This window comes from Hyalella azteca, unplaced genomic scaffold, assembly GCF_000764305.2.
Source record: "Hyalella azteca isolate HAZT.00-mixed unplaced genomic scaffold, Hazt_2.0.2 contig8906, whole genome shotgun sequence".
Taxonomy (NCBI): Eukaryota; Metazoa; Arthropoda; class Malacostraca; order Amphipoda; family Hyalellidae; genus Hyalella; species Hyalella azteca.
Window position 1 is genome coordinate 1 of NW_025938989.1, and position 11479 is coordinate 11479.

General features: G+C 37.8%; 1 protein-coding gene across 1 annotated transcript; it reads left to right on the forward strand.

Annotated features, from left to right (window-relative positions):
- The first annotated feature begins 5031 nt into the window (after positions 1 to 5031).
- LOC108682638 lies at positions 5032 to 7938 on the forward strand. Its single transcript, XM_018171842.2, has 4 exons — positions 5032 to 5041; positions 5894 to 6004; positions 6380 to 6548; positions 7184 to 7938. The coding sequence occupies exons 2-4, from the start codon at positions 5915 to 5917 to the stop codon at positions 7369 to 7371; spliced, it is 447 nt and encodes a 148-aa protein (XP_018027331.1). The 5' UTR covers positions 5032 to 5041; positions 5894 to 5914; the 3' UTR covers positions 7372 to 7938.
- Positions 7939 to 11479: the final 3541 nt, after the last annotated feature.

The window sequence follows — 11479 nt, forward strand, 5'->3', positions numbered from 1 at the left end:
ACTGCAACTCCACGATTACAATTCTTTGGTGTGGTCCTGAATACGAATCTCTTTATTTAAAGTTTCTTCGTTTAATTCGATGAAACAGCGCTATGTGTTTCCTACAATAAAGCTAAAGAAAGCATTAAATTACTCGACCAAAAAAAATAAAAAATACTTTTAAAAATCATCTGTGAAAAATTTATTCGATCATTGCGTTGAGGTAGAGTAGAGGTATATTCATGTCGAGGTAGATCATGCAATTATGATTAAATCCGATTAGATTACGATTTAAGCAGCATGGTTATGATCATGATTATCGTTTTCTTATTCACAAAAACCTCATGTCATGTCTTAAACCTCATGTCTCATTGAATAGAAAATAATTTAGAAATTAAAAAAAGCACTGCCAAAAGTTATGCAAATAGTACCGTTTTTCAGTAAAATTGGCATTGCTATTAAGTTTTCGACAGTGAAAATTCGTTTCTTGAAGTCTCAAGCATTTGTAATAACTTCATCTTAACATGGATATTCAATTTTCAACAAGAATCGCACGAAGAATTCAAAGGCCCCGACGTGACAGGCCTCATTTGCACGATAAGAATATGCGTTAATGCTTAGTTGAGAGACTTGCCTTGGGTCTGCCGGTCTCGACTCGAAGACTCGATCGAATAGATCGAGTACCGATCTATTCGATAACTTCGTTATTTGTATCTAAATTTAATCTTATTTGTAATTTTTTTAAATATGAAGTCTATATTTATTTCATGTAGAGTAATGGTCTAATTTGCAGCATTTTCATAGGCTAATTCTTAGCCATATTTCTCCTACATGTGTGGGGCGACCACACACACGCTAGCCACTATAATTGCTGCTCTCAAGAAAATCTCATTTAAGTGACCTGCTGAGAATTGCTTCATTTCCTATCCGCATCATTGCCGTGCCTCGGCTTCAATGGTCCCCGGGAGGAGCGCAATTGAAGTAATGGCTTAATGGTTAAGATAACATGCCCCTTGTTCGTCATGCTGCTAGTTAATAGTATTGATAATGCTCAGCAAATTTATTGTGCTCTTTCCCCGGAAAAACGTCATCTGAAACCCACACTGGAGAAATTGAAGAAATATTTTCTGTTTATTGCCCAGACGTTAAAGTTGATGGATAGAATGCGGTCGCCCAAGTCACGTGAACTGCCATATTTTCTGGCTTTATTATCACTTTCATGCGCCGCTCCCGGAAATACCCAGACAAATTGCACCTGGTTTCCAAGTCTGTACTAAATATTTAACTTTCATCCTTTACGCTGGAAAGCGTTCATTCCGTTCATTCAGAGACTCTTCACGTTCGACGTATGTGCATATTACTGCGTCACTGTATGATAGTTTTTTATTTTATTTCAGTACATCGCAAAAATTCTATAGAATTTATTTATGGATTGAAAATGATATTTAGTTAGAAAATTATTTTCGTCGTGAAATTGTGCACTTTTGAAATATAGATTTGAATAGTATTTATTCTATGGCATCCTTTTTCACAAATCGCCGATTCTCTGTCAGCCCAAAACTTCAAGTGACTTCTGAAACGACTTTTGTCGTTTTCTACTTGAAAGATGCTGATCAGCCGCCAAGTTGCTTCACACTTGGTCCACTGCATAACATCTAAGTTCTGTAATTTCTATTTTCGAGACCATACGATCAATGACAAGAAGCGTACTAGACGGCCCTTGCTATGTTCTCTTTTTGTCCACACTCGAACTCGTGCTGAGTTGTGAATGAGGATTTTTTCCGCCGTCTTAAACACACACTCTCTAGACTGGCTGGTAGTTTGTTTAATTTATTTTTTTATCCGACACGTGTAATGTGGGATACCTGCTTTCATTCAGACTAGAGGAGCGCTGGTGAATATGTAGTATTATTTCGAACAACGTATTGGGTAAAACATAGAATTTAGTTTACAATCCTGAATACGATTCAACCGAACGAATGAATCTTCTTATATTTTGATGCTGAAAACATATTCCCTTCTTGTTTATTTCGCCATGGAATACAAGGTGTTCCTCAATTATTGTATGTTACTTTTTCTGTGAACATACAATATATTGCTTGAAAGAATTTTTAGTACATTGACATTCAGGATGTGCAGTGACGACACAGTGCACATTTCACACCGGGTACATCGTTCCCACAAATCATCGACCGTCTGTTAAAGCTTCCACTGACAGTGCGGTAAATCGATTCTTGTGTCCAGCGACAACACCTGCCACAATGTTCAGTGTTCACATACAACGTATCCTGTCTGGTAGTGTCCACAGATTTACTTGACCTGAGAGAGAATATCCACAGAGTTACTTTTAACTGATCTGAGGTGGGATGTCCGCACATTTAGTACCCACTATAAAACAACTTGTCCATCAGTTAATCTGGTAGAATGCCCACCAAGTCCGCGTACCATTTGGTACAGTGTCCATACTGAGGTAGAGTGTTCTCCAAGTGCACCTACCATAAAGTAAAGTGTCTACCGAGTTTGCATCGTCCGACAGACACTGTCCACCAAATAGCAGGTGCCTAAGACATCCAACTTTCACCGTCTCCTCGCCCTTTCTCCTCAAACGCCGAGATGCCGATGGCGTTTTCTTTCTCTGACCTGTCATACAGATTTGGGTAGATCATTCGTCAAAAAATAATTTGATATATGTTTGGGATGCAAGTTTGCTTCTGCAATTTACACTTTTCTCTAGAATGTATATTTAGGATATTGATTGATATATTTTTGTAATATTAATGTTGTACAACACTTCAGTATACGCACGGAAGATATTCAACTTATTTTTTGGCTTATTCATTAATATAGTACCGAAAAATTATCAACAAAAAATTATCAAATGCACCCGAATGCAATTCGAATTTTCTTAATTAATCTTTTCGCACAATTAATTCTGCTGAAGGCTCGATTTAGCGATTAATTAGCAAATGTTCTTACCTGCATCGAAATAGAAGAGTTGGATCAAATTTTCTTGGGATTTACTCTCTGCAATTAATGATCATTAAATTGTGTTGAAATCTCTCTTCCTATTCAATTTTGTTCGTTTGAAATGAAAAAATATTTAAATTTAGAATAAATATCAATAAAAAAGTTGCTTGCTCACTATTGACAATGTATCGGGTCACCCATACACTCTGACCGATTTTGCCTGTGAGGTAAAATTTAAAATTTAGATGAAGCTTAAGAGACGACCGATAGATTTACAAGATGACTTATTTTAAAATGATACGCTTATTGGAATAATTGTATAAAACGTTCGGGGCAACGATTGTTCTTAGCATCTATTGTAGCTTTTGTGAAGTGATTTGTGTTGATCCTCGCATGGTAATGTAAAGAATTGAATCTACAGGAGAATTATAAATTAATTCAACGGAAAATAACCCGATACTATTTAGCGCTTGAAAAAATTAACGGTCGACGAGTTTAGAGGAGCTATATTCTTTGCAGAAATTTTGATGACCAATGCGTCGCAGCTTCAGTGCAGCGATTTATTTAAAGTGGACCACCGGCTATACCGAGCGTTCAAAGATGTCATTCTATGGCTCAAAAAAAATATGAACACATGTCAGTTGCACTTTGGTGAGGCTAGCCTGCACAAAATCGCCCGAGGAGGACAAACGCTTCCTTGATGTTGGCCATCAATCTGCGTCTTGTGAGGGCACTGCACCAAATACCTGCTTTACGCTCCTATGTAATTATCGGCGTTTAAGTGAAGAAATATGCAGTTTCATGGCGTGGTCATTAGTTAGCATGGGTTTTTGGTGGAACACTGTGCATTGCGGCAGCAACGTAATTAAATGCATAACAGCACAGTTGTCCCGAGCTTCGTCTGAGGCTGTCGGCCGCGCGTTCGATGCCCTCGCTTCTACGACCATCGCGTGTTTTTAATTAATTATTTTTTTTGCCTTATATTTTTGGTGTTACCGCTTTGAAGCGTAGTTTTAGGTGTTACCTTCAATTAACTTTTTCGTTTTATATTGCCGAGATTCCCAAAAGTTTAGTTTTATTTTAGTATTTTTAGTATCAGTTATTTCCCGTTTAATTTGTAAATCCTCTGTCACCATACATTTAATTAAATAGGTTTCTTATTTAACTGTGTTTAAATTTTTTTTTTAAACTGAAACTCCGTCTCTTTCAGGTTAACAAAAAGATGTTACTTTTTTCAGTATGTTTTTCCTGTTTTTCGTCTCTTAAAAAGTTAAATTCTTATACAGCTGCTTTTATTTTGCATGTAATTTTTTGTAGAAATTCATTAGAAGATAGCCTCCACAGATTCATTATGTCGCAGACTGCTGAGAGTGACCGAGATTAGTGCGTCGCATAATCAAGTGTCAGCCAAGAGTCCTTTAAAGTGTTCGGTTAATCTGCCCTTAGAAGCTCCCAGTGATTGCAACCTCTTTCCAGAATTCAATTAAGAATGACGAATTTATTATAAAATGCCTCTTAGAAGGCGACCATTAGCCAATTATTCTTGATTTAATAAAATTTAGAGTCGCCCCAGCTTCTGGTAACCCAAATCAGAAGCTGCCGCGTCTGTAAATTTTCACTGGGTGGTGGCTCCTCGAACTCGACGTAATTTAATGGGCGAACTTTAGTCGAGCTTCTAGTTCAGTTTCTGCTTGGGCTTGGCTGTTCATTGGCCATGTCAACCACCTCGTCTTATTTTTATTTTTCATCTTTAATGCTGTTCCTACGTGGAATCTAAAATTGATCCAAGACAAAGAATTTTTTATAAAAATCCTTTGCGAAAAATCTCACTATAGATTTAATCCTCTGTGTCGTCATTTGAAAAAAGTTTTCGACGAATTAATTCATTCTTGTCCCATTCGTAATTTTGTATCAGCGGATACAAAATTACAAATTCTATCTTTTTTTGTAAGGGTGTAGTTGTGAGAAACATGCGGATACAAGGTTGCTAATTCAGTCATTTTTATGAGGGTGCAGTAATGAGAAAAATAAGGATGCATAGCTATTAATAACAACTTGGTTATAACGATACAGTTATGTAAAATACGGATGCAAGGCTACCAATTAGATGTTTGGTAAAACGATACATTTGTAGGAAAAATACGGGTATAAGGTAACCAATTAAATCGTTGGCATAAAGATTCTGTTATAATAAATATACGGATGCTAGGTTACCAACTACATGTTTGTCATAACGATACAGATGTAAGAAAAAATAGGGATGTAAATAACTAATTACATATTTTTATAACGGTATAGTTGTACAGAAAATACGGAAATAAGGTAGCCAATTATATATATAAATATAATAACGGTATAGAAGTAAGAAAAAAAACGATATATAGTACTTAATTACATATTTGTTATTATGGTACAGTTGTAACAAATGTTGCCGTATGCTTCAATATTTTCCACTGTTCCGTTTGTTCAACAACTGGAAGTTATTTCCGAGATTCGTTTAATTATATTAGCCGTTAAATTTCCTAAATTCACAACGCGCGGGTGTAAGCGTTCATTAAATTATATTAGCCATTTAATTTCCTAAATTTACAACGCGCATGTGTATGCGTTCATTAAATTATATTAGCCATTTAATTTCTTAAATTCACAACGCGCATGTGTACGCATTCATTTAATTATATTCACCATTGAATTTCCTACATTCACAACGCGCAGATGTATGCGTTCATTAAATTATATTAGCCATTTAATTTCCTAAATTCACAACGCGCAGTTGTATGCGTTCATTAAATTATATTCACCGTTTAATTTCCTAAATTCACAACGCGCAGTTGTATGCGTTTGTTTAATTATATTAGCCATTTAATTTCCTAAATTCACAACGCGCAGGTGTACGCGTTTGTTTAATTATATTCGTCATTTAATTTCCTAAATTCACAACGCGCAGGTGTACGCGTTTGACCCGACAATGGGGCAGCCAGCCCATCTCAGAGGGCACGACATCCACTTCCAACCGTGGGGATTAGGGACTGTTAAGGGGGCTACTGAGAAACTACCGGTAATAATTTACTAGGGTACTTTTTTATGAGTTAGTAACTCCATTGAAGAAATTATAAAAAAATTTCGCCTTATCAAAGCGAGAAACTGACTGCCGATCATAAGTTTATTACATCGTGTCTAAGAATTCACTGGATGTCTTATGGAATCTATGAATGAATTTAAAGAAAATCACTTAAAAACTCGCCGATAGTCTTACAATTTGCAGAAATGATTCTGAATTTACATTTATTTATTTATTTTTAGCCAACCCTCTCTTATTTTCTTTTATTTTTGTAAGTCCCGTAAAAATATAATTTAGTTACAATAGTTTAGATCTTACAAGTAAAAATAAATTTGTCTCCAAACACGTTAATTTTAGGACAATATTGAGCAGGCTTTCACCTACCGGGAAATCCTGAAGAAGATCGGAGAAGAAGAAAGCGTTATCGACTACCTCAAGATGGACATCGAAGGCGCTGAGCTGGAGTTCTTCAACGACGTTCTTACCGACGATGTCGAGTTACTGGCCAACGTCAAGCAGATAGGCATGGAGATCCACCCAGGTGAGACATGTTAGAGGCATATAATATAATATAATAATTAATTGCTTGTATCAGCAGTGTTTCTAGACCAACAAGTCATGGCCATGCATGTTAGAGGCATAAAATCGAATATAATAATTAGTTACTTGTATATCAGGAGTGTTTCTGGGCCACAAAGTCATTGCTTAAATTTCTCTGAATCTAATGGAATGCTAAGAGTAGATAACCACGAGTAGATCCTAGTTATAACAAAATTAGAGAGAAGCGAGAATGTAACCAGACCGACATTATAAGTAAGATTGGGGTAATATTTTTGCTAATGAGAGCAAATTCAATCAAATCAGAGATATATGCTGAACCAGGATGAATGTGTATCACTAATTAGACAAGCTATCAGTGTCATCGAGTTAACAGAATTAATGGATTGATAGAAATTTTGCTTGCATTCATTCACTATATAAATAGCTGCGATTTCAATCACTTGAGCATTTGGGAATGTATGTGTCGAAATAAAGAGTTTAATGGCCAATCTTTTAAAAATGAAAACTTTTTACTCACTTAAACATTTGGAAGCGAAAATAGTTGTTCAATATACATCAATCTACGCAAATATATATCACTGTTGCAGGACTTATCAATTCTCATTGTATGCTCAGCTGAGTCAACGACTTATAGAGACGAAATCTGGCGTCAAGTTGAACGGCTACGCTACTTCAACTTTTCTCAAGTCTTCAGTCAGCTCAACTCGGTCAAATCCAACCTACGCCAGTTCGAGAATAAAACAGTTTCATGTTGCTATGAAATTCTCTGGGTTAACGAAAAGTTCCGGAAGAAGAATGTTTAAAGAAGTATATTATCTCATGAAGGATATTTAAACTTGAAATTTAGACTGCAATTCCACCTTCATTTTATTTTTTGCACCTTCCGCCTTCATTTTGTTTGGTCCTAATGGCATTGAAACAAACAACACAACAACGGTAACATAGCAACTGACAACATCAACAACGCCATCAACAACATCACAATCAACAACAAAAACATCAACATCAACGCATTCACCGATCAACCACATAAACCAACATTATACTACATACTTTTGATTTATTCGCGAATTTGCTTGTGGTATTTGTAAGTAAAAAGTTCTTTCGAATTTGTAATTGATTTGCATTTTTCCTGGCGTCTCATTAGAACTAATAAAATTTATAGATAAAGGTAACAGGGAAAAAGCCATTCTAATTAGCTCATGAAAAGAGCTTATTAGAATTATTTCTTTGGTGTCATTCTAATTCAAGACTAGCATGAGTGAAATCAAAATGAATTTTTGAGTTATCAATCATGTCTAACAATGAAGTCTAGCCTCAATTTTATGGTATAAGATTGCAAAATTTGTTCGATATTTGAAGAGAACACTTCGTACACGTTGGCGCTCCAAGTATGAACGCGTTCAAGAACAGACTAGATAAAGCTATGGAAAAATATATGTTCAGATTTGAATTGCCTAGCTCCTTATCGAACCCGGTGGAAGTCTAGTAGCTACTTCAAACTATCGCCAATCATGAAAAGATCCGGTCAAATGACACGAGTTTAGATCTATGAACAAGGCACGAAAAGGAAAAGAATCGGCGACAGGCCACATCAGGCCTACACTTCAGCGCCGACATCACTATGTTATGTTATGTTATTCCCAAAGTTCATTTCCATGTTAGGTTTGTCACTAGATTCAGATCAAGATCTCTCAACTTAAAGGTGAGCCCTATAACCCAATCGAACCCTAATTTTAATTCTCGCATATTTCGAAATTCATTATAAGCAAAAGACAACGGTAAGCCTATATGTTCCATAAGCCATTCATATTTTTATGGAATAAATTTGAGTGTGAATATGAGAAGCGCCGTAATGCAGCAACTGCTCATTTCGGTGTAAAGATGAGTAGAGAAAACTAGTCGATCCATGGTGCACCATTAAAAAATCCATAAAATATATCATTATTGCGAATAAAATATTAGTAGAATATTTCTTACATATCTTTTCACGCACGGTACTTTTTTACGTCGAGGTTTGGCAAGAAGAAAAGCCCGCCTGTTTTCCTTTTAAATTAAATCGTTGATGACATCGCGGTCTTTCCTACAATGCGTTGCTCGATGATCGGTAAATCAACCTCCTTCATAAATGAACAAAAGGCTTGTCGGCATCATTTCTTGGCGTTCCGTTTTTGTCCTGAATTTCCGACAATATGCACAACGATGTCAGTTCTGCATCAAAAAGTTTGCTGAATACCACGGCAGATAAGTCAAAAAAGAAAATACTAGCACATCTCTTCCTGCAACATCCATTTTACCTTTTACGCTAGGGGAAAAATTACAAGTTTTATTGGCTTTACTTCGGCCATAAAATTGCTTCAAATGATCCCACTTTTTATTTTAATGACATGGCTTCAAATGATCCCATTTTTTATTACGAATGGCAACTCGCTTCGTCCTGATATTAAGTGCCGCACCTGATGACTACATTCCAATACAACATAAAAATAACAAATTAGTCAACATGGCGATATTCATTTGTAAGTCAATTCTTTGTTAGCAGAAGAAATAAGCAGTTCAACATCTTGGCCGCACTTTGGTTGGAAAAAAAAGAGATCTTAAATCTTGGTCAAAATGCCTTTAATCCTAAAACTTTATATTAAGTACAAATTTTAACTTATAAAATTGATGAATAAAGCACTTTTTCATGATAAATGTCCTTTTGAATCTATTTTTGCCGCTCTTGTTCCTCGCCGTTCCCACAATACGTACACTGTAGGCGTATACCCCGTAACCAAGTAGGAGTCGGCGCAGCCAAACTAAGGGTCTTGAGACACACCCAACCTCACCCAGTAACCAAGTAGGAGTCGGCGCAGCCAAGCTAAGGGTTTTGAGACACACCCAACTTCACCCAGTAACCAAGTAGGAGTCGGCGCAGCCAAGCTAAGGGTTTTGATACACACCCAACTTCACCCAGTAACCAAGTAGGAGTCGGCGCAGCCAAGCTAAGGGTCTTGAGACACACCCAACCCTGTCTCTTATACACATCTAGATGTGTATAAGAGACAGCCTGTGCACCGTTACCCTCAGATACTCTCGCCTGTGCACCGTTACCCTCAGATACTCTCGCCTGTGCACCGTTACCCTCAGATACTCCCGCCTGTGCGCCGTTACCCTCAGATACTCTCGCCTGTGCCCCGTTACCCTCAGATACTCCTGCCGGTGCACCGTTACCTTCAGATATTCCCGCCAGCGAACCGTTACCCTCAGATACTCCCGCCTGTGCACCGTTACCCTCAGATACTCCCGCCTGTACACCGTTACCCTCAGATACTCCCGCCTGTGAACCGTTACCCTTGGATACTCCCGCCTGTGCACCGTTACCCTCAGAAACTCTCGCTTGTGCACCGTTACCCTCGGATACTCCCGCCTGTGCACCGTTACCCTCAGATACTCCCGCCTGTGCACCGTTACCCTCAGATACTCCCGCCTGTGAACCGTTACCCTCAGATACTCCCCCCTGTGAACCGTTACCCTCAGATACTCCCGCCTGTGCACCGTTACCCTCAGATACTCCGCTTGTGCACCGTTTCCCGAGTTTTGCAACATTCACTAAAATTTGTCGTGTGTTGCGCCGAGGGGAAAATGCCCGATCGTTTCTTAGCCTGCGTCTAGCGGGTGCGCGGACTCTCATTTATATGCAAATCTCCCCAGGCCTGTTGTCCTTCCCCTCTAACCGCTTCCCTCGGACTTCGGCCCTTCCTTTCGCCGTGCCCCTCGGACTGTTATTGGTTGCCATTTTCATTCTATTGCAAAATAATCCGTAACAATCGCATCCTAACAAAACTGATCGACAAGAAATCATAAATGGAAACCTGAAATAGGCGTTAAATATATGTCTAAATTATTTATTATTTAGTTTTTGGCAACTGATATAAGACCAAAAATTTTTAATAAGAACCTGAGCCCTTGCGAATTAGCTTACGATTATGTATCTTATGTATCAGTATCTTGCTTATTGCTGTGTATCTTGCGTACCATAACATAGCTTACTTACTCATATGTATCCTCAATACTCCTGTGCATCTTACTTATCGTTATTTATCATACTTATTCTTATAAATTTTACTTATTCTCAATGTCTCGTTGTTTGAAAGAAAACATGAAATGTGAAGGAAATGTAAAAATTGGGCTTTCAAAGATTTCAACACACAAGTTACGCTTGCATGCATTGATCCATCAGCGCCTGACGCCCCAAACACGAGCAAGGTGTCGGGGGAAATACATGTCCCTTTGGGGCTCAGGTTCTGTGTTACGTAAAAGAAGGACTATTCAATTTATTTGTCTGGACCTCGCCTCCCAAAAAGTGAAGAAAATCTACAGATTTCTGAGAATTGAGTCGCGAAGCTGGGTTTTGGGACTCAGCAACTGGTGGTGGCACTGAGCGAGGCCGGCGTCTGGACGAAATTCAGGATAAGCTACATTCAGATTTTTTCGTTGAATAAATTATTCTGCTGAAATTCTACGAGTGTGTCATGCATGAAAAGATGTCTTGACTTTGTCTAAAGGTTTCTGCGTAAATTGCTTAAATAATTAATGATGTTTCATTTATATTTAATACCTTGATCAATTGTCAGGAACTTCCCGAAATAAAATGGCATTTTTTTCAGAAAACTTGCGTGCAAAAGTATATATGAAGCGGTCAACCACCAAGCAAGGGCAAACGCTCACGTTAACGTCCCGCAATAACGTTAAACAATAAACATAAAATATTTGCGTTGGTTAGACAAACGCTGGCGTTATAATTCCCGTCATTGCTTCCAAGTCTCGCATTTCAGAAAAAATGTTCGTCATGAACGGACGAGAGGCTTAACTTGAGCGAACACTCTGATGACTAAATGAGTCATAATGTCCAAATAGTGACACGCATTC